The following is a 21219-nucleotide window of genomic DNA, read 5'->3' as shown; positions in this document are numbered from 1 at the left end:
GCCATCCAAAGAGACCTGGACAAGCTGAAGAGGTGGGCCTGTGAGACGCTCATGAGGTTCAATAAGGCCAAGGGCAAGGTCCTGCACCTGGGTCAGGGCAACTCCCAATATCAGTACAGGCTGGGGATGAAGGGATTGAGAGCAGCCCTGCAGAGGACTTGGGACCGCTGGTGTGTGAAGAGTGAAGAGTTGGACCTGAACCAGTCATGTACACTTACATCCCAGAAAGCCAACCATATCCCGGGCTGCATCAAAAGAAGTGTGGCCAGCAGGTTGAAGGAGGTGATTCTGCCCCTCTACTCCACTCTGGTGAGACCCCACCTGCAGTGCTGCGTCCAGCTCTGGAACCCTAAGCACAAGGACATGGAACTGTTGGGGCAGGTCCAGAGGAAGCCACAAAAACAATCCTGAGGGCTGGAGCACCTCTCCTACAAGGGCAAGCTGAGAGAGTTGGGGTTGTTCGGCCTGGAGCAGAGAAGACTTTGGGGGACCTTATTGTTGCCTTTCAGTAATTAAAGGGGAACTATAGGAAGGATGGGGACAAATCCTTTAGCAAGGCCTGTTGTGACAGGACAAAGGGTAATGGTTTTAAACTAAAGGAGGGTAGATTTAGACTGGACATAAGGAAAACATTTTTTTTACAGTGATGGTGGTAAAGCACTGGAACAGGTTGCTCAGAGAGGTGGTAGATGCCCCATCCCTGGAAACATTCAAGGTCAGGCTGGACAGGCTCTGAGCAACCTGATCTAGTTGAAGATGTCCCTGTTCACTGCAAGGGGCTTGGACTAGATGACCTCTAAAGGTCTCTTCCAACCCAAAGCATTCTATGATTCTATGATCCTTCATGTGGTGGGAGCCACCACAGCTCCTGGTAGGGAAGAAAAGAATAGCTAACGCCTGCATGACCAACACACGCGGGCCTTGCAGTGCTGTCTTGTGCACTCCTGACACCCTAAGCCTTAATACTGAATAGAAAAAGGAAAGTTGCAGCCATTTTATTTCAAGGAAACTTTTAAAATGTGGCTCATGTGTAACCAATGCAGCAGGGTCTGCCTGGGCCTGTAGCAACCACATAAATTGCTCCAAGAAGCACAATTTACACCATAAATCCCAACTCACATCTCAGTTTGAATGTTTTTTTATCCATCAAAGAGAAATCAAAGGAACAGCGGCACTGGAAAAGCAGTTTTCTTTCTTTCCTGTTCATTTTTTTAAAATTTGTGCATGGAAGTACCTGCCTTGCCCTTAGCTGTCCCTGTGGCCCTGTACGCTGGCTGTACCTGGGTTTGCAGAGCTTTCAGGCAGCAACCAAGAAAAGAAAGACAACTTTTCAGAAACAATAAATAAAACTGTAGATCAGAGTGCTGAGGGGGACTAGGAATTCATCTGACTTTTTTTTTAATTTACTAGATTTCAGCTGGGGTGATCTCTTGGCATTTTAAACCTCAACACTTAATTATCTTACTGCCAATCATTTTAGCATCAACACCAAGGTTCATCTTATACTGCTGCCTCCAGGGAGGGTTTCCCATCTCTGCACCTAGGTATGTGCCAAATCCTGACTTTGAACTGGGGAGCCCCGGGTGTGCCTTTGGGGAGCCCCAAAGGCGCTGCAGCATGCTCGGAGAAGGTGGTGGTCCAGTGGAAGGCTGCATGGGGACAGCCTCACGGGATGCATCTGCCCGTCTCAGCAGCATGCCACAGGGAACCAACTCAGGCAGGTACCTTCTAGGGTAAGGAAACAAGGATGTTTTCATTCTCCTCCTGATTTTAAGCCTTAAAACTCAATGTGGATATCTGCAACTGTTCCAGCCAGTCCAGGGGTCACCCAGCCAGTGCTAGGGGGAGCATGTTAGTCCTGTCAGCCTCTCCTCAACTGGGGGCAGCCCAAAACCTGGAGACCTCCTGCTTTGCAGTTGGTATCTGCAAGGTTAAGAGTCCTTCATGACCATTTCCTGCACATGTATAGGTGAACACAGGTGCACTGTCAGCGCCCACTGTACCCTGCAGAAGGGAGGTGCCTGGTTTAATGGCGTGCTGGGTGAAGAAATAGCCTCCAGCCACCCCCCAGCTTGAGCAACGACTGCCAAGCATTGCTCCAGGTCCCCATCTTGCATTTCTCTGCAGGTAACTGCAAAATATTAGTGGCTGGCATCTGCGGGAGGCAGGACCCCACATCACCCTCGCCCTGCCCCATGGTGGAGAGCTGCACTTAGCCTCCTGCAGGCTCCTGAGATGCAGCTCTGCTCCCTGCCAGGGACAGCTGCTGCTAGGGAGCAGGCTTGACTCACAGCCAGCCTCCCTGGGCAGGATGACGTCTCCTCTCCAAGGGTTTCTATTACGTTACATGATTAATTAGCTGATTAACAAGATATTGTTGCAGAAGAATCTGTTCTCTGGACACCAGCTCAGGCAAACACCATCCTCTGTGCTAATGAAACTCTTCTGTTCCATGTAGGCATACACTAATTTAAGCAACAACATGCAAATGAAGAACAATACAGTGAGTAATCTGGAGCTTTTAAATGAACTATCTACAGCCTTCTCCAGGCCCTGGCTCCAAGGGGAGAAAGCAGAAAGACAGATAACTCTGGTGGGCCTGGAGCTGCACGTTACAGGTGTCGGGGGCTTGGAAGGTGATAGCTGCCTGTCTCCCTCTGTCCCACCCTCAGGGGAGGGAGGGCATCACGCCAAGGCTGCAGGCAGTGGAGGAAAATGGACGTAGCTCCTCCTGACAGAACAGGGTCAGGAGGTGCTGCTGGAGGTGCCTGTCCTGCAAGCCAGGCTGTGGGCTCCCTTCTCACAGGATTAGAGCAGCAGCACCTCAGCATAGCTCTGGGGCTCAAGGGTCCAAGTGAGAGCCCTGGGTGGGGAAGCAGGAAGGGTACAGTGCTCCTGACAAGGCAGGACCAATATCAGTACAAGGGCTCCTCCTCCACCCCCAGGCTTTTAAAAGGATCTTAGAAAAAAAAACCCAAAAAGCATGAGAGCCACAAAACTGGATTTGCAGCCTCCAGAAAAAAGCCTGCAGTAAGAGGGTGAACAAGCACAATCCTTTTAGCTTATTAGGGGACCGAGAAGCGTTGCAATTCCAGCATGTAAGCTACCATGGTAGGAAATGACAAAGGACTAAAGTCTTTGTAACACAGAAGAGGAAGGGAAAGCCAGCTACGTTCGCAAATACATGTTCTTTGCGGTGTGAGCAATAGGACCTGTATCCATGCCCTCAGCTTTGGCCAAACACCGTATTTTGGGCTCAGTGCAGAAGTAACCAGGCACAACCAGATGCCTAGGGCAACCAGAGATGGCTGGGCAGCTAAAAAGGTCAAGGATTATTTGTGCTACTCAGGCCTGGCTGGCAGGAGGTGGTCAGAGCAAAGGGCTTTTTCTCAGCTCTCACGGGTAAGGGAAAGGGCAAGGCATGGAGGATTGCAGTAGCAGTTTTCCAGACAATTTGAAGAGATTTGCAGGAAACACTTCTGCTGTAAAACCAGGCATGGCTGATACAAGAAAAGCAAGAGGCAGAACTGAAGCCAGCGGTGGCCAAATGGCAGACGATCCCCCCGTGGCACAGCTCCCCAGGCTGAGACCCTGTTCATCCAGGAGAAGCTGCTGCCAAGAGGGAGTTTGTAGAAGCAGCTGGTTGTAGTAAAGGACGTATCACAATCTCTGGCTTCTCTCTTTAGCCAACCCAATGACTCAGTGCTACTGCATGTCTGCCAGAAGGACGTGGGACACAGGCAGTGCCTCGCTGCTCCCCCAAGCAAACCCCATGTGGAAGAGAGGGCTCCAGCCCCAGCTCCCAGGCTGATGCAGATGTGAGCTCCATGGGGCGCAGTGCTGCAGCAGCAGGAGGACTCACTGCACCAGGGCAGCAGGCAGAGCACAGGGGACGCGGTGGGCAGAACTCTTAAGGGGAGGAGAGGAGGAATCTGGGCTGGGTAGGAACAGTGGGTATTTATCAATATAGAGAATTCATTACACATTACTTGCTCTCACACACACATGAACACATACCCCTGCACCAGGCACCCAGCACCTTCCTCCAGGCACAGAAGGGCAGGGTTTGGGCCAAGAGTCTGTAACATGATGGGGTGGCTTCCCAGAAAGTCTCAAAGAGATGCAGACCATCTCCTGCAGAGGAGGATGCTCTGCATCCACTCTGCATCCCCCTACTCCTCTTGTGAAGCCCCTGTGCCCCGCTGCCAGAGGCCACAGGGTGCTGTCCATCCTTAGGCAGGTGCAGGCAGAGCACCTGAGGCTCCTCAGGGGCGCTGGGCCTTCAGATGGTTCTTGCGTCCGGCCTTAGCCCCGCGCTGAGCACCCTTCATCAGGCCCTTGAACTGGCCCTGCATTTTCGCCCGCTTCCTGTAGGGAGGAAGGAGCAGGAGGCTGGGTTAGCACAGGCACCAAGCACAGCCGATGCACAAGGGTGCTCCAAGCTTTGCAAGGAGCGGTACAGAGGCTGGCAGGGAGTTCCCAGACCCACAAAAAACCATAACAACAGAAAGCAGGATCAAATCCGTGTTTTGGCCCTGTTTCCCACCCCATGCCCTTCCCAGCTAGTCTCACCTTCTGTTGAGTCTCGCTCTGTTCAGGGGGATGTAGGCATAGGGGTCGAGCTGGCCCTTCTTCTTCACGTCACCTTTGCCTTTCTGTGGGAGACAGTGACATGGGAGAAGGTGCAGCACCAGGGGAGATATGTGTGTCCTGTTCTGGTGCAACCCTGGCGCCTGGTGACCCTAAAGACTATGTTGTTGCGGGGTGCCAGCTGAGCACATGGCCCTTGCAGCTGACTTCCCACCCAGATGATGCTACAGACACCTGCTTTGAGCAGTAAGCAGCAACTGGACATGGCAAGGGCAGGCCAGGACTCCAAGATGGGCTGGAAATGTTCACAGGTACTGAGTGTTTGGCAACCCCTCCTGGAGCAGAGATTTATACCCCTGGCCTCAGCACTGCTGGACAAGACCCTCAGCAAACACCCAGTGCTTCCTGCCCCCCAGGCCAGCAGCAATCCTGCCCCAGCAGAGCCCCAGGCATCTCGCCACCCAAACACTGTGACCCCCTGAGTCCCTCACCTTGGATCTGTACTCTGCACCAAAGGCTGGCTTCTTGTCCAGCTGCCGGTGGATCCCAGAGCCTCCAGCTGGAAAACAGGGAATGTGTGATGAAAGGGGTCCCAGGAGTCCCCGTTCCCATTTCCTATGCTACAATGCACAAGGGCTGAGGAAGCTGTTCCTGTTTTTTCCTACAGTTCTTGGGTGTGAGGACAGCACAGAAGGGTGACCATTTCCCATGAGCAAAGATCTCTGGCTCCAGCTGCCCTAGAGCAGCCCAGTAAGATAGGTACATGCTTCTTTCCCCCTGGGGAGTCCCAGACTGGGCACAGGCAAAGGACTTACGTCTGTACTGATTGTAGGTCCCAACCTCGGGTTCCTCATCATCCGGCTCCTCTCTGAACCGACGCTTCTGGCTTTTCTTCTGCAGAAGAAGGTAGTGGCGACCCTGCAGCTGGCTTGTCCTTACAGTTCTGCTATCCCCTGGACCCCTGACCTCCCGCCTCCTCCCACAGGGGCCCAGAGAACTTCCAGAGTACCTGTGCATGTCCCCTGCCCCAGCCAGCCTCCCACATCCCTCCAAGAAGCTGGTGCATGCCTGGTGTCCCCACTGGCCTCTTGGGCAGAGCTGCAGCTGCTGCAGCACAGGCAGGGGTCTGGCACAGCTGAGCTCCCCCAGCATCTCCTCAGGACCATGAGCTCAATACTCACACTGCGGAGACCAACATCTTGCAGCACGTCTGCCATCTCCTCATCTGCTCCTGCAGCACAGGACAAGAGGGTCAGCGTGGGATGCAGGTGCAGGAGAGCTCCTGTACTGTGCCAGCCCCCAGAGCAGGTTGCAGGAGCAAGATGCCCCTGCCAAACTGGCACTGCTAGCCATGTCCCCTTCCAGCCCCCTCCTGGCAATGGAGGGCAGTGCCTCCCCTGGGTGGCAGTGGTCCAGGAGAGAGCCACTGGCTGTGAGACAAGGCCACGCCAACCCCTGCCGCTTCCACCCACATCTCTCCCCAAGCTCCCACATAGGGGTGGCAGGACAAAAACCATTTGGAGTACCAGAGCAAGTCTAGTGTGGCCCCCCACTGCCAGTGCAGGCAGTACCTTTGGCTTCATCATCGTTCACCTCCTCCTCCTCTTCATGGATGATCAGGCGCCCATCCTCAGACACCTGGAAGTCATGGCTCACTCCTCTGGACCGTTTGGGGCCTGGCTTGGTGGCTGCTCACAGAGAGTTGCATCAGGGCCTGGGGAAGGACCCGCTCCCAGGGGCAGTCATACCCCCAGGACCCCTGTGCATCACACCAGCTCTCACCCCGTCCATCCCCACCCATCCAAAGCTCCGCTCCTCACCCAGCACCCGCTGGGACACGTTGGGGTCCAGGAAATTGAGAGGCTCATCGTCTTCCCCTTCCTTCAGCCAGGCCTGGCCCTTCTGCTGTGCTTGCTTCCTCCACTCCTTGCTCTGCTGTCGTTCCTCCTCCTCGTCCTCTGAGTCAGCCAGGATCTCCTCCATGCTGGTCAAAAAGTAGAGAGGATGATGAATATGGAATAAGCTCAGGGGTGCAGACCCCAGCCTGCCCCACAGCACACAGCAACGCCAGTGCTGGAGATGTCCCCATCCCCACATCTGACGGGGCTGCTCCTTCTTCACCTCAACCCATCTTTACCTGTCCCCTTTGGGCTGTGCCAGTGGTACCTCCTCTTCGTCTGTATCTGCAGCTGCCTTCCTCATGGCACGCTGCTTGCGGCTCCGGGCTTCTGCCTTGCGGATGTTCACCAGCACCTTGTGGTACTCAGCTGGTAGCAGCCCCTTCACCAGATCAAAGCTGAGGAGCACCCAGAAAGCGGTCAGTGCCCATCTCCTCCCGGCACCACTTCCCAGAGAGCTCCATTGCTGCCCCTGCCTGGCTCCAGCACGACCCAGGAGCCTCCAGCTCACCCAAACTTGCGGATGAACTTGGTGAAGAGGTTTCGCAGCTTCATACGGAAGTGGCGTCTCATGTCATCTGAAAGGTTCCCCACGGCCTCCAGCTGCCAGGACAGAGACCCTCAAGACCAAAGCACCTCTGCCCTGGGCACCCAGCCTCCCACCCCTTCCCTGCATGGACACCTTGCTCCCTCTGCTACCATCTCCCCACACCCGCCCCAGGCAGGGCCATGGGGAGGTCTCCCTGCTTGGCAGGGCTGGTTCATCAGGGTTCTCTGGCAGGTCCATGCCAGCATTCAGGAGAGGGAACTCCTCACTGCCTTCTCAGCCACCGAGATCAAGGTTGTGGCCCTGGCTCCTGGGCAGAAGCAGGGTGCAGCTGGAGATGTCCCTGGGTGCCCAAGGCAACCCCAGCTCTGCCCCACCACCCTCCTTTCAGGGCACCCTGCATGGGATCTCACCATTGTCTGGACATGCTTGGCCAGCAGCTTGGTGTCCACCAGCAGCAGTGTGACCTTGAGGAATCCCAGCGCTGCCTTCACTACGTCCCGTGTGCGGGAGGCCAACAGCAGACAGATGTTCTGCAGGAGCTGCTCCACCACGCTCAGCTCCAGGTGATCTGCAACCGTGGCAGGGCTTAGCTACAGCTGGCCTCCTCCCAGCACCTGCCTTCACCGCAGGGTGCTCCCTCATACCCTGTGCTGCCCCCGTCCCCCCAGCCCTCCTGCTCCCACTCACCTTTGAACTCAAAGAACAGGCGGGTCAGCGCCAGCACTGTGCAGCTGATCATGGTGACCGAGCCCGTGAGCCCCGCGTACACCAGGAGCAGGAACCGCTGCATGGCTTCTAAAGGAGGGGAATGACTCAGGCCCCCACTCGTCCCCTGCCCAGCAGCAATCCTGGCTCGTTTCAGCAGGGTGCTGGGTCTGATCCCCTTGGGGCTAGAGCGGCCATGGGGCTCAGTAAGTGGAACAGGAGCTCACCTTGTGGGGTGGGCCCGAAGCGAATGAAGGCATGCCCCATCTCCACCAGCAGCATGAAGGCGTTCTTGCGGGCCCCCACTGACACCTCCTTGGTGCAGAGGATGACCTGGAAGCACATGGACACATCACAACCCTGCTGTCCCTCTCCATGGCCAGAATCAGACAGGTCCCCCCAAGGTCCACACTCACCTCTGGGACCAGGGCAGTGACAAAGCGCTCGTGCTCTGCGGAGAGCTGCTTCACGATGTGGAACAGGCACTTCAGCCGGGGCTGGGGAAAGAAACAGCCCAGTGCTGGTACACCCAGGGGTGCACACCTGGCTGCCCCCACCCCATCCCCTCCTAGCAGAGGCCAAGCTCGCCCACCGCAGCCCTTGCTCTCACCCTCTTGGCCGGGGATGCCGCGCTCTTGAGTGAGTCCAGCAGTGCTGCCTGCAGATCCTGCAGGTGGGAGCGGACAAAGGCCTGGCAGGGAGCATGGGGAGCAGCACACACCTCCTCCAGCACACGGTATGCCTTCTTCTGCATGCTGCGCTCCTTGCTCTGCGGGGATAGCCAACAGAGCTCTGCTGTCAGGGCATGCCACGGTGTCTGAAGGGAACCCCGCAGCGCCCCACGCCACCCAGCAGAGACCTGTCCTCCATAGCAGCTGCTCAGCCCCACAGAGCACGGGTCCAAGCTGGCAGCAAGCAGAAGGTGCCCACAGCACCCCCTGCACCTGTCGGGGCTGGGGGCCGACTCACCTGGAGGGAAGGCTGGATGGTGCGGTACAGGGAGCTGAGGGACTGCTCATCAGCATAGGGTGCCATTGCCACCACGAGGTCCAGGATGGAGAGTCTGCAGCAGAGAGGACATGCAAGTGGGTAACTGCAGCATCACTAACACTGCCTGACCAAGCTGGGACTCCAGCTGTGAGTCTCATTGGATCCACAAGAGTGGCACATCCCAAATAGGGCAGTACAAGCGCCTTAGCGCTGCTCACCAGGAGGATACCAGTAGCTTTACCCATTAGCACCAGCCCGTCTTACCTGGCAAACTCGGAGCTGTCGGGACTGGTCAGCTTCTCACTGGCTTTCTGCAGGAACCCACACACCATCTGCAGGGCAGGCACACAAAGCACAATTAAAACTGACTGAAGGGAGCGCTTTTTCAGGAGTTTGCAATCCATCTGGCGAATGCCTTGCCACAGGACTTTGTGGAGACCAGAAGCACCAACAGGTCCAAAAAGAGCTGGACAAATTCCCAAAGGGCTCGTGCACAATGCACCAGGTGTGGCTGCAAGACTGGGAAATCCCAGACTGCTGACTGGGAAAGGCTCCCTTTGCCCAGCTGCTGTCCTCTCCAGTCAGGCACCCAACCATAGCCCCATCAAACTGGGTCCAGCTGGGAGATGTTGGCCTGAGCCAGCACAGCCTGCCCCACTGCCCCAGGCTCCCCTCACCTGGGGGTCAGTGATGGTCAGGTAAGCACGGACAGTGTCCAGCACAGAGCGGCGCTGAGCACTGCTACCCCCGTCCTCCTCGGGCTGACTGTACATGTTGAACAGGATTGGCAAGAAGTTTTTGGCAAAGCGACCCACTTCTGCCCGCTCCGCATCTAGGGAGAGGATGACAAAGGGGTGCAGATCAGCATCTCCCCTCTCTGGGTCACCGCAGGGGGCAGGGACCCACCACAAGCATCTGTAGCCCCCTGCAACCTGTCTCGCATCCTTTGTGGATGAGGGTGCGCAAGGCCTGACACACAGTGGGGCGCAGATCCGGGCGCTCACTGATGGCCATGCCCAGGGTGCGGGCCAGCCCCTTGAAGGCCCCCAGCACGTCTGTGGGGTGGGTGCAGAAGCCAGGCAGCAGGGTCCAGACCTGGAAGGCAAAGAGAGAAGTGGCAGGCCAGTACCCTTCACCTGAGTCACCTCTCCCCAGCCTGGCATCGCAGATACACCGCGGCGGGGCTCCTGGACACTCCTTGTTACCTGCCACTGCAGAGTGTCATAGATCTTGGCCTCCATGCTCTTCCCAGCCTTCGTAAACTCCAGGGCTGCAGAAGAGAAGGGGGAGATGAGCACAGCAGCAGAGGTGGCAAAGCCCCGCTCCACCCCAGGGGAGGGAAGGGAGGTCCCATGGAACACCCTGTGGCTCCCAGGAGCCTAGAACCACACCTGCTGGGACCTCTGCCATGCCACCCTCCTCACCTCTGCTTTTCAGGGCAGCTGCCAAGGGCAAGAAGTAGCTGGTGAAGAAGCCAAGCCGCGCGCCCTCCACGTAGTCCCGCAGCACTGGCAGGAGCCAGCTACGGGGGAAGTCCAGTGTCTCCCTGGGGAGAGAAGGCACAGGTCAGGGGAGCGGGGGCACTGCCGGCATCAGCCCCTGGGCACCTCCACCCAGCCCTAAAACTGGGCACAAGGAGGCTCAGCAGAGCCAAACACCTCCAGCACCACACAGAGACTGAACAAGAATATAACAAACAGCTGCAAAATTGCCGCCACCACTGACAGGCTGGCAGCTGGTCATCTCCCAATATGGGGTGGGGTGGAAACAGAGAAAGTATGAGCCACTGAAAGCAAAGGGATAGCACTCTGCTAAGGGTGCTGGGCGCATGGGTCATTTGCACTGGCTCATGGAGAGGTCAGAGAAGGTGCAGATGAGGAAGGTGCAACAGGAAAATGGTTTCTCAGGTGGAGACCAGTGACCCCTGCTGCTGGGAGGCAAGTGCAGGACCTGCTACCACAGAGCTGTACTCACTCCTTGCCATCAATCTCCAGGGGCACAGCTTCCAACAGCACCTCGGGGCCCATGGCACTCACGGCAGCCCCCACCGCCTGGTCCACTTCAGCGGTGTAGGGGAAGTGTGGGGACAGACGTAAGTCACACAGGGACTGGAGACACTGTGGGGAAAGGGCAGGACGATCACAGAGGAGCTACAGAGACAGGTCCGGCATGTGCCGCTCATTGTTCCTGCCCAGGGATGCTGGATGCCCTGCATGTCCCTGTGCCAAGCCCTAGAGCTGCCAGACCGTGCCCATGCACAGAGCACTGGGACAGTCCCGCTCCACAGCTGGAGAGGGCAACGCAGCCCAGGTAGCAGCTTGGCCACCCCACCTGACTCCACAGATCAACCTGGCATCCTCCCAGCCTGGCTCACCTTCCTCATGACAGGGTGGCACTGCTTCCCACATGTCTCAAAGAAGACCTCCAGCACCCGCAGCACCTTGTCCCATGCCGCATGGAAACGATACGTCAGGCCCTCCTCCACTGATCTGGGGAGGAGAGAGGAGATGGTCACGCTGGCAGGAACTGACCCAGCACTGATCAGGGACTGGGCAGAGGCTGCTCAGAGCTCAGCCAGACCCATAGGGACAGAATCTCCCACACCATCGCTCCTCACCTGAACATCTTGCACAGGTAGGCAGCAGGGGCTGGGGCAGATGCAGAGATCATGCCCAGGTCATCTGTGTGAGGAGCGACACACTCGCTCAGGAGGCTCTGCAAGGATAAACAGGGAAAACAGGGCAGCAGTGGACTGCAGACGCCCCACCCTGGCAGGCACAGAACAACACACCACCCCCTGACAAGCCCCAGACCCCCAGGCAGAGGCCCCTGCTAGGCCCACGGTAGCCAGGCAGGGAGAAGCACCCAGGCAGAGTACCTCCAGGGTCTGTGCCGCTGCTGCCACAACCTGGGAGTGCGGGGAGAGGAAGCAGTTCATGGCAGTTGAGAAAAGCCGGGGCAGGTGAGCCCAGCACAGGTCCTTCTGCAGCCTGGAGAAGGGAGACCAAAGGGGTGAGAGACCGATCCACCACCTCTCCCCCTGCCCAGCCATGGCCCCTGCCCGCACCTGCCCAGGTTGATGTGTGCCTGCTCCATGGTGGACAGCCAGGTCAGCAGCGGCTGCAGGTCACTTGTGCTGGGCACGTAGTCGTAGAGGGCCTGGAGAAGCAGAGGCTGGGTAGGTGGGTGCCACAGGATCATCATCCCCATCCCTCCCTGCATTGGCGCCCACACTCACGGTGATGATTTGGGCGTTGAGCTCAGCTGGCAGGCAGACCACGCTGGCCTGGGCACTGAAGAGACTGTGGAAGGCTTGCATGGCACACGCTGTCACCAGCTGCAAAGGACATGGTGTCAGGAGCGGAGGCTCTATGGCAGGCAGCACCCCTTCACACCCTCCTCCCCCCCCATCCCAAATAAGGCTCTGCCCAGGTAAACCCAGCACTGCTGCGACTGTGCCCCATCTTCAGCCTCCCTCTTGCGCACCAGGCAGGCCAGGAAGTCCAGCTGCCCCAGGCTACTTCGTGTTTGCATCATGCATTTCCAGGCTCCCAGCCAGCAGCCAAGGGGGTTCAAGCCCTTCCAGGGGGCAGCCAAGAGGCCTGCCCTCGCCATCCCTGATGCAGGGACACTCACCACATGGCTAAGGGTCATGACTCGGAGCAAGGTCTCGCAGCAGGTCTTCACCACGGCCGCGGGGAAGCAGGGCAGCAGGTCCCGCAGCAGGGCAAGGATGTGCAGGGTGGTGGTCGCCTCCTTGGTGCCTACAAGGGCAGAGCAACACCTGAGCCCGTAGCACCCCATGGCAAAACCCTGCCTGAGGCAAAGCCCCCGTGAAAGCTGGGGCTTACACACAGGGCTGGCCCTCTGGCTTCTGGGAAGAGCAGAGCAACAGACAGATGGCTGGGGACCCTCCAAAACACCTTAAGTGTCCCAGAGGCATCTCATATCCTCCCCAGAATCCAGGGTGCTGCACCCTCCCCTTTTCCCTTCAAGTCCTTATTCTCCCATGGCTGCAGGATCCCCCCAGCACTCAGCTGCAGATCCCTTGCTTCAGCATCCCACACCTCCAGCTTTTTCAATCTCCTGCACGCAGAACTTGGCAGTGGAGGGTGCCGCAGGGTGATGATCTGGGGCCACATCTCCAAACATGAACTCACTGCCCCTCAGGACAGAGCACACACCGTACTGTGCCGCTTTCCGCACCTAGGGGAAGGAGAACGCAGGTGGGTAGAAGCCATGGATGCTGGGGGCACATCCAGCCCCAGAAATGAGCCCCAAAGACAGCATCATCCCTCACCAGGGGCACCAGGAGCTCACCTTCGGCTTGGTATGAACACAGAAGCTCAGCAAGCCGTGATAGACCTGGAGGGTGACTGGGTAACTCCAGGCTGCCAAATCCTGCTTCCGTAGCAGTGTGGCCAGGCAAGACAGGACCTATGCCAAAGGAGCAGCAGGGTCGTCAGCATCACCCCACAGAGACCTCCCCTGCCATTGGAACGGCCTCAGGCCAACCACCCAGTGCCACCCTACAGCAGCAACCTTGACCCCAGCTCTCAGCAGATGCTCAGACAGAGCTGGCATGGCTGGGTGCCTCTTGGCTACTCACCCATCGCAGGGCAGAGGTGGAACTGCTGCAGGCCTGCGACGACACAATGCCCATGAAGACTTTTGAGGCATCTGAGAACTTTTTTATGAGCACAGGGCTTGGGACCCTGCCGGCAGAAGGGGGTGTGTCAGCAGTGCAAGGAGCAGGCAGCTGGTGGCAGTCTCACAGGGAACCACATCCCCAGCCTGCCCTGGTTGGGCCATTTCCCCAGCCTGACAAGGGGGACAGTGCCAGCCCCTCTTCCACGATGGGGTCAGGTAGCTCTCCCCATTGCTTTGCCAGCCACTCACCTCTTTAGGACGAGGTTGAGCAGGTAGGCGACAGCAGCCAGAGACTCAGGGGACTCCACTACCTCCAGCGTGGTCATCTGGGAACAGAGAAGGGGTGACTGAGAGGAACCAGGGGTTCACACCAGACCAGCCCTTTCCCATCCCCAAACCTTGGGGAGGGGAGCAGAGAGATCAGGAACAGCCCAAGAACATCTCTGCTGGAGAAGGAAGCCCAGGGCCTTGTCTATGAGCACAGCACATTCGACCACCACCTGTCCAGAGAGCAGGGTGCCAACAGCAGCTCCCCTCTCACCTCCTCCCCAGGACCATCACTCACCAGCGTGGCAAAGTACTCCGTCTCACTCTCCTTACCCCCCTGCGAGCGGATCACCTCTGTCACAGCTGCCAGCACGGCACAGATCTACAAGCAGCAAGCAGAGCAGGTCAGCATCCTCAGGCTCATGTCCAGGGTGGCCATTCCCACTGGACACCCACCTAGCCCTGCTCCTCCCCATACCTCTTTGTGAGCAGCAGAGTTGGACTCCCAGAAGCGCTGCACCTTGCTGAAGGTGATATTGGTACAGTCACTCAGCCCACTCAGGAAGGTGCCAGATGACTTCTCTGTGACAGCCTCCCCAGCATCATCCTCCTCCATACAGAGCTGAGCGCTGTCACTTGGGCGCTCCAAACGCAGGGACCCCGACTGCAGCTCATTGTGCAGCTTTACCGCATCCACCGTCAAGTTGCTTTTCTCTGCTAGGGTGAACGGGTATGCTCAGAACTGTGAAGTTGCATTACTCTGCTATTCACCCTGAAACACCCTACGCCCCCACTCCTTCCCCTCCCAGCCAGTCTGGCTTGGCTGGAGCTCATGTCTAGCACAGGGGATGTGGATGCTGCTTCCTCCCGATGGGAGAAAGCACAGCAATAACTGGAGAGAGCTCATGATTCCTGTGAAAAGAAACCAGTGCACAGTCCAGCCACCTCCTTTGAGGGAGGAGAGCATCACGCCCTCACAAACACATCCTGGTACACCAAGGCTGAGATGCTCCATGTACTCTGCTCTGCTTATCTTCTGCCCTGGCAACCAGACAGCCAAGGCACAGGCTTCGCGTCCCTCTAAGTCACAGACACCAGCTTGCAAACAGCTGCAAGAGGACAGCGCGTGCTGCAAGAGGCATTTCATCATCAGGAAAAAGATCTCCTTAGCCAACAGCAGGCAGGGCCATGAAACTCCAACCCCTCACAGACCGCAACGCTCTTGGGATTGTCTTCTCCATCACGCATCCTTCTAGACCAGAGTCTCTGTTGTGCTCCCCTCCGTACCAGACACCACGGCAGCACTTACAGGCACGGCCATGAGCTTTTGGGAGCCCGAATCGCTCCTGCCATGAGGTCACGCTGCTGGGAGAGCACAGATCCCGGCGGCTGCGGGTAGGGCGACAGGCACTGCTGTAGGCTGTGCCCCATGTCACGTCCACGGTGTCCCGGTGAAGGTAACGAGGACACACTCGCGACGCCACGGGGTCGGCCTCCTCCCCGCTTTGCTGCCTCCGCCTCCTGGGGCTGCAGCTCGGGGGTCGGCGGCTCCGGGCCCTCCCGCCCCAGATTTTCGGAGCCGGGAACCCAAAGTCTCGCCCCGCAGTCCCCACCCCGCGCCCCTGTAGCCCCCGCCGGGAAGGGCCGGGCACAGGCAGGGAGCTGCCCGCACCGAACACTGCCCGCACCAGGGCCCCCCCCGCCCGCACCGGTGCCCCCCTGCCCTCACCCGCGGGCCGGCTGCAGAAGCGGCTGCGGGCGGCCAGGCGGTGCTGGCGTGTCTCAGGGTTGCAGTCGCTGCTGTGGCCCTTCCGCCACCGCTTCAATTTGGCGGCGGCGCCCGAACGGAGCCGCCCGCTCCGCGCCATGCTGGAACCGGCTCCACGCGCCGTGGCGCCGCGCCCCTCCCTTTCCGCTTCCGGCGCCAGCCGCCATCTTGAGTGAGGGCACGGCTGCCCTCAGGGCTGGCCCGCCTCCCAGCAGGGCAGGTGGGGATCGGTGTCGGGGAAGCTAAGCAGTGTCGTGCCCGGTCGGGGTTTGGAGGGAAGATCTGAGGGGCAGCGTCAGCGGGAGGGGTGAAAAGCGGCACCGCCGGTACCGCACCTGTATGGAACCCATTCACACCGACCACCGGCACCGAACCGCCGCTCGTCACTCGCATGTGCCTAACTGCGCGGCAACGTCACACCCTGAAGGTCGCACCGCCCTTCGCGACTCCGCCATGCGCTACGTGCGCCTCCGCCCGCCCGCCGCAATGCGCGTGCGCGCCGGCTTCCCTTTGGGGTGGGTCACGGGGCGGCGTGAGGAGAGAGCTCGCGCGCGCGCATCGGTCTACCCTCTCAGCTCCGCTCCTCCGCCATGGCTGCCTACCGCCTCGTCCTCGTCCGCCACGGCGAGAGCGCCTGGAACCTGGAAAACCGCTTCAGCGGTTGGTACGACGCCGATCTCAGCCCCGCCGGTCAGCAAGAGGCTCGGCGCGGCGGTGAGGCTCTCCGAGGTACGGATGACCGGTAACGGGCGGGGGGGGGAGAGTTAGGCCGTGAGGGGGAGAGTGCGGCCACCTCAGGCTTAAGGGTGCTGGGGTGGGGGGGGGGACTCCAGTACCGGGGGATGTCCTCCGGTAGCAGGGGGAGAGCCTCAGGCACCGGGCGGGGTCGGTGTTCTCCGGCACCGGGGGGAGAGCCTCAGGTACCGGGCGGCGGGTTTTCCGGTACCGGTCGCGTCCCCGTCGCCGCCGGCTCGCCCTTGGGGTTGCCGCGGCGGCTGTGGGGATGCGACCGGTACTGGCGCAGTGAGGCCGCCGCCCTTGGCCCCTCACCGGTTGCGTAAGGCCCGGTATTCACTTCCCCCGTTTCTCCTCCCCGTCCTTCTTTTTCCCGGTCTTTTCCAGATGCAGGCTACGAGTTCGATATTTGCTTCACTTCGGTACAGAAACGTGCAATCCGTACCCTCTGGACCGTTTTGGATGTCATTGATCAGATGTGGTTACCCGTTATCCGAACCTGGCGTCTGAACGAGAGGCATTATGGGGCACTCACGGGTTTGAATAAGGCTGAGACGGCAGCAAAGCATGGCGAGGCACAGGTGAAGATCTGGAGGCGTTCATACGACATCCCTCCGCCTCCCATGCAGTCTGATCACCCCTTCTACAGCACCATCAGCAAGGTAAGACCTGTTGCTCTCCATCCACCCAGCTGGGAGGCTCCTAAAAGCCACCTTAGGTCCCTCTGATGTGGTCTGGCTTTCTCTGCAACGTCTCCTCTGTCTCTGTTGCAACAGCCAGGACTGTCGTGCATGGCGCTGGTTGGCATTAGGCTGAGTTTGCCCCTCTCCCTGCCTGGGGAGTTGAACCCCTGGGCATTGTACAGACAGAGTCAAAGTGGAAGGGATGATACCTTTGTTAATCATTAGTCCTATGACCTGTGCATAGATGTTTGCTCTGGTCTCTTTGCCCTGAGCAAGCAACATGCGGCTTTTCCTAGTAGAGACTCAGAGCCCTGAGCACAGGCTCAACCTCAGAGGCGCGTCCTTGCTTCTAAGCCTGGCTTTGCCCATGTGTAGCAGCTCCCCAGGCAGAGTTTGGGGTGTGTGTGGGGGATGAAGGCCCTTCCACCACCTCCCCACACCACATGGAGCAGCTGCGTGAGTGTGGCTGTTCTCTCAGGACCGTCGCTACGCTGACCTGACAGAGGACCAGCTGCCAACGTGCGAGAGCCTGAAGGACACCATTGCCCGTGCTCTGCCATTCTGGAACGAGGAAATCGTCCCACAGATCAAAGAGGGAAAGCGAGTCCTTATTGCTGCTCATGGCAACAGCCTACGTGGGATTGTCAAACACCTGGAAGGTATGTCAGCCCTGCAGGAACATCGTGGGGTCATGGGGGTCTTCCCGCTGCCGCTGCACAAGCAGGACTGTGAGTGACACTGTCTCTGGGTCCACAGGCATGTCGGAAGAGGCCATCATGGAGCTGAACCTGCCCACTGGCATCCCTATTGTCTACGAGCTGGACAAGAACCTGAAACCCATCAAGCCCATGCAGTTCCTGGGGGATGAGGAGACGGTGCGCAAGGCCATGGAGGCTGTTGCTGCTCAGGGCAAGGTCAAGAAGTGAGGGTGGGCAGTGGGCTAGTATGTAGTAGAGCCCCCCCACCATCCCCCACCCCTCTGTGCACACCCTCCACAGCTGTAGGAACCTGGAGCTGCAGAGCTGGAGCGGCTCCCCAGGATTTAGGCCCCTTCCCCTAGGACCAGGCTCCCCTCTGCAGACAGCCCAGGGGCGAGGGGCCACGTGCGTGGAGATGTGGTGTGAAAGGGAGCCCCAGCTCTGCTGGGGCGTGACTGCGCACCTCTCCCCGCCAAGATCCCAGCCCTCAGGCCCTGTCTGCAGGGGGATGTGCCGAGTGGTCCCTCCCTGTGCCGGGCTCCTTCTCTGCTTTGCTTCCCTGGCAGCTCTCCTTGCCTGGGTACTGTTGTTTTGTTGCTTTGTTTAGTCACCCCGGGGGTGAGCGCAGCACAGCCAGTAGCCAAGATGGGTACCCCATCCCCTGGGCGGGGGCTGCATGGCACAAGGACTGGGATGCATTGGTGCTGCAAGGGTTTTGTTGTATGTGGTACTTGTGACTCTGGACCTAGCTCTGCCAGCCCCTGCTTTAACTTATTGCCTCTGGACAAGGGCGAGGGAGGGACCCTGTCTTCTGGAGGTCCGTGTCTGCCACATCCCCCCCAGCTGAAGCCCATCCCAGTTGCACCGGTGCAGCAGGTGCCGTTGCACCCCCATCCCACGTGCATATACACGGCCCTGCCACTGCGGCCTCCCCCACTGCTGGTACTGCGAGCCCAGGCTTGTGCCGGGTCATTTCAACTGTCCGACAATAGCAGCTGTCTTGTTCCAGTTCAATAAATAAAGAGTAACGCGCAATAATGAGGTGTCAGTGCTTTCCTCTGCAGCAAGTGGGTGAGGAAAGAGGCAGCTGCTGGGTGCGGACGGTGCGCTGGTGCAAATCACACTCCGCAATCCCTGCACTGGGCCGTTTGCTGGCTCAGGGCGTGGTGTGCCCTCATCCCTGGAGGCAGGCAGGGTCCATGTGGCTGGAGGAGATATGGAACCTCAGGGCCCTGTGTTATCAGTGTGGGAGATGAGCTGTTCTCCCTGCTTGACTCTGATGTGGAGGAAGCCAACCCGCCTCACCGCAGCAAAGCCGTTGGGAGGTTCCCTGTCACTGGCAGCGAGGCTGGGAACATGTGCTTCCTCCCAGCTGTGGGGCTGGGGAAACCGGCCCCTCAACAGCTCTGCTACAGCAGCCCCTCAGGGACATAACCAGAGAAGGGAGCTCTCAAAAAAATATTTTTATTATCCAAAAATAGAAGACTGATCCTGGCAGCGAGGGCCAATCCACCCCTGCAGGGTCCCTGCGCTGCCCCAGGGGCTGCTAGGTCTGCAGGAACTGAGGCTGGACACGGGCCACCTTCCGGAAGTCCTTTGTGTGGGTCCGTGGGCACTGCATCTCACACCAGCTGATGGGCACCATCTGCACCCCTGGGGACACCACACGTCAGGGATTCCCCTTCCTGAAAATTGCCTCCCTCCACGCAGAAGGGGAGGAGGCCGCAGCCCTTGGGAGAGGTGGAACAGCCCATCCCTACCTGCCTCGCTGCGCGCCACCACCACGCCCAGCTCATTCTCCGCTGTGCTCAGCAGGTAGTTGGACTGCGCGTCCCCCAGCGAGATCTGGTTAGGCAGGGATTAAGGGAAAGGCCTCCCAAACGGACTCAGCAAACCCCGCTGTCCCTCGAGCAAACCCTCCCAGCACAATGGGAAAGGATACGACTTTAGCCAGGACTATATCACCGGGGCGGAAACTCTTGTACACCTCTACCTGCACAGGAGAGAGGGGGCAAAGCCGCACAGCATGGCAGGGCACTCGCCAGCAGCTGGATGTGCCCACTGCCAGCAGAAGGGAGCGGGGCTGGTGGGAGTCACCAGCGGTGCCTCACTGACCTTATCTTTCTCTGTGGCTCGAATATCTTCTCTTCTGAAAAAGGAGACAGAGGGATCCAAGCGCTGGTGAGGGAAGGCGACTCCCCAGCCTCCCTGGGTGCTTGCCAGGGCTTGCTGGGCACCTGCCCACTGCTCAGGGTAGAGCTCCAGCCAGGGAAGCCTTCCTCCCCCCGCTGTGAGAATTAGGGTGCTCGGGCACCCTGTCCCACAGAGAACCCAGCCCTCTCCTACCGTATGGTCCCCCGGAAGGCAGACTTCAGCGGCGTGGAGCCGACGTACAGGATGTGCACCTTGGCGAAGCGGGAGTTAATGCTGCAAACCTGCCCGGGGGAGGGGGAATCAGTGCCAGCGGGGCCGCGTGTGGGCAGGGAAAGGGCTGTGTGCGGGCAGCTCGTGTGTCTCCCTCGGCCTCCTCTGCCTGACCAATGTGGCAGCAGCAGCGGGGGTACACGCAGCAGCGAGCCAGGCGAGGAAGGTGATACTTGTGCAACTTGAGACACAGGAATATGGCCGAGACCTGGTGTGACCCCAGACCTGCTCCTGCCATCGGGGCCATAAGGGAACTAATCCCAGTCTGTGCCACCCTCCCTCCACATGCCCCGCCCTAGGGTGAGTTCTGGAAGGGGAGAACAAGGAAAACCCCCCAGCCCGGGGCAGGGGATGCCCATGCCAGTATCCAGCTTCTTTGTGAGCCACTGGGCCACCTCTGCCCCACCGGGAGCCATCCCGAGGGTACGACCAAGCCCCAGGGCTCGTCATCCCAACCCAGATGTGCGCAGGACCACAGGGCAGCGCTGGGCAGAGTGGGAGCGAGCTGAGCCTGGCCGGTTTGCCGTGTGGTGGAGCGGTGCAGTGCGTGCCATGGTGCCTTACCTTGCAGGTCACCACGGCTCCCACGCCGGGCAGGAGCTGGGACTCAGCGTCTCTCACCACCGACACGACAGGCAGCTGCGGGGCGGCAGGCGGGGGGGTCGGCTCGGAGCGCGGCCCCATGTGCGGGGGGACGCGGCACCAGGCTCACAGCCCGGCCCCACGGCCGATAAGGGGTTCGTGGCCCCAGTGCCCGGCGGTGCCCGCCGCGGCCGTGCTCACCCCACTGTCGTCGCCCCTCCGCTCCAGGCAGCCGGCCAGCGAGGAGAAGATGAAGCCATGCCTGGTGTAGGTGCCGCTGCCGGCCCTGGCCTCCTCCGCGCTGCATAGCCGCTCGCCTGCGGGACGGGTGCTCAGGGGCTGCGGCCAGGGCCCACTGTGGGGCTCCGGTACCAGCCCGGGCACAGCGCTCGCGCCCTCCCGCCGGCCCCGGGCCGCCCACTCCCCTCGCCCGACCCTGGGCACCCCCGCGCCGCCAGGGCCCGCACTCACCGGGGACGCAGTACCGAGCGGGAGGCGCCATCTGCCCCACCAAGAGGCCGCCCGTGCAAACCCTTCCTCTATTGGTCCCTGGCAGTAAAACGGCGTTGTAAGCGACGCGGCTATTGGTTTTACTCCGGCGCGGAGCGCGGGCGCGCTGCTCGCTGGGAGTTGTAGTCTAGGAGGTGGCGGAGGGAGACTTCCCAGCGTGCTCCGCGCG

At 59.5% G+C, this 21219-nt stretch overlaps 3 protein-coding genes across 4 annotated transcripts; 1 reads left to right on the top strand and 2 right to left on the bottom strand.

Moving 5' to 3' along the window:
* Positions 1-3938: 3938 nt before the first annotated feature.
* On the bottom strand, positions 3939-15562 carry RRP12 (ribosomal RNA processing 12 homolog). 2 transcript variants are annotated; one of them, XM_075107930.1, is made up of 34 exons: positions 15380-15562; positions 14129-14367; positions 13949-14032; positions 13633-13709; positions 13343-13448; positions 13054-13170; positions 12801-12939; positions 12370-12497; positions 11972-12070; positions 11801-11892; positions 11612-11723; positions 11351-11448; positions 11108-11222; positions 10708-10850; positions 10158-10279; positions 9939-10003; positions 9666-9828; positions 9411-9565; positions 8998-9065; positions 8713-8806; positions 8354-8512; positions 8160-8240; positions 7971-8076; positions 7726-7833; positions 7449-7606; positions 7000-7091; positions 6728-6886; positions 6411-6574; positions 6162-6278; positions 5772-5821; positions 5406-5484; positions 5082-5149; positions 4573-4655; positions 3939-4368 (listed from the first exon to the last, which is right to left on the bottom strand). In XM_075107930.1, the coding sequence occupies exons 1-34, from the start codon at positions 15516-15518 to the stop codon at positions 4266-4268; spliced, it is 3882 nt and encodes a 1293-aa protein (XP_074964031.1). In that variant the 5' UTR covers positions 15519-15562; the 3' UTR covers positions 3939-4265. The 2 variants fall into 2 exon arrangements, with proteins under 2 accessions (XP_074964031.1, XP_074964030.1); XM_075107929.1 differs by having other exon boundaries at positions 14129-14364; positions 15380-15551.
* Positions 15563-15641: 79 nt separating this feature from the next.
* PGAM1 (phosphoglycerate mutase 1) lies at positions 15642-18572 on the top strand. Its single transcript, XM_075107931.1, has 4 exons — positions 15642-16147; positions 16541-16815; positions 17315-17495; positions 17593-18572. The coding sequence occupies exons 1-4, from the start codon at positions 16009-16011 to the stop codon at positions 17760-17762; spliced, it is 765 nt and encodes a 254-aa protein (XP_074964032.1). The 5' UTR covers positions 15642-16008; the 3' UTR covers positions 17763-18572.
* Positions 18573-18982: 410 nt separating this feature from the next.
* On the bottom strand, positions 18983-21133 carry EXOSC1 (exosome component 1). The gene is made up of 8 exons (XM_075107932.1): positions 21012-21133; positions 20742-20857; positions 20523-20597; positions 19881-19969; positions 19650-19683; positions 19477-19527; positions 19295-19379; positions 18983-19187 (listed from the first exon to the last, which is right to left on the bottom strand). The coding sequence occupies exons 1-8, from the start codon at positions 21040-21042 to the stop codon at positions 19081-19083; spliced, it is 588 nt and encodes a 195-aa protein (XP_074964033.1). The 5' UTR covers positions 21043-21133; the 3' UTR covers positions 18983-19080.
* Between the last annotated feature and the right edge of the window lie 86 nt (positions 21134-21219).

Source organism: Phalacrocorax aristotelis, chromosome 12, assembly GCF_949628215.1.
Source record: "Phalacrocorax aristotelis chromosome 12, bGulAri2.1, whole genome shotgun sequence".
Lineage (NCBI taxonomy): Eukaryota > Metazoa > Chordata > Aves > Suliformes > Phalacrocoracidae > Phalacrocorax > Phalacrocorax aristotelis.
This window is presented reverse-complemented; position numbering and strand designations above follow the sequence as displayed.

Excerpts from the sequence above, each read along its gene's own strand:
- PGAM1 (XM_075107931.1), top strand. The coding sequence starts at position 16,009 with ATGGCTGCCTACCGCCTCGTCCTCGTCCGCCACGGCGAGAGCGCCTGG. Across the intron at positions 16,148-16,540 it reads CGGCGGTGAGGCTCTCCGAG|ATGCAGGCTACGAGTTCGAT; the intron begins GTACGGATGACC and ends GGTCTTTTCCAG. Across the intron at positions 17,496-17,592 it reads GATTGTCAAACACCTGGAAG|GCATGTCGGAAGAGGCCATC; the intron begins GTATGTCAGCCC and ends CTGGGTCCACAG.
- EXOSC1 (XM_075107932.1), bottom strand. The coding sequence starts at position 21,042 with ATGGCGCCTCCCGCTCGGTACTGCGTCCCCG. Across the intron at positions 20,598-20,741 it reads GGAGGGGCGACGACAGTGGG|CTGCCTGTCGTGTCGGTGGT; the intron begins GTGAGCACGGCC and ends GCCGCCCCGCAG. Across the intron at positions 19,188-19,294 it reads GGTGGCGCGCAGCGAGGCAG|GGGTGCAGATGGTGCCCATC; the intron begins GTAGGGATGGGC and ends TGGTGTCCCCAG.
- RRP12 (XM_075107930.1), bottom strand. The coding sequence starts at position 15,518 with ATGGCGCGGAGCGGGCGGCTCCGTTCGGGCGCCGCCGCCAAATTGAAG. Across the intron at positions 9,566-9,665 it reads CCACAAAGGATGCGAGACAG|ATGCGGAGCGGGCAGAAGTG; the intron begins GTTGCAGGGGGC and ends TCCTCTCCCTAG. Across the intron at positions 9,066-9,410 it reads TGACCATCACTGACCCCCAG|ATGGTGTGTGGGTTCCTGCA; the intron begins GTGAGGGGAGCC and ends CCTGCCCTGCAG.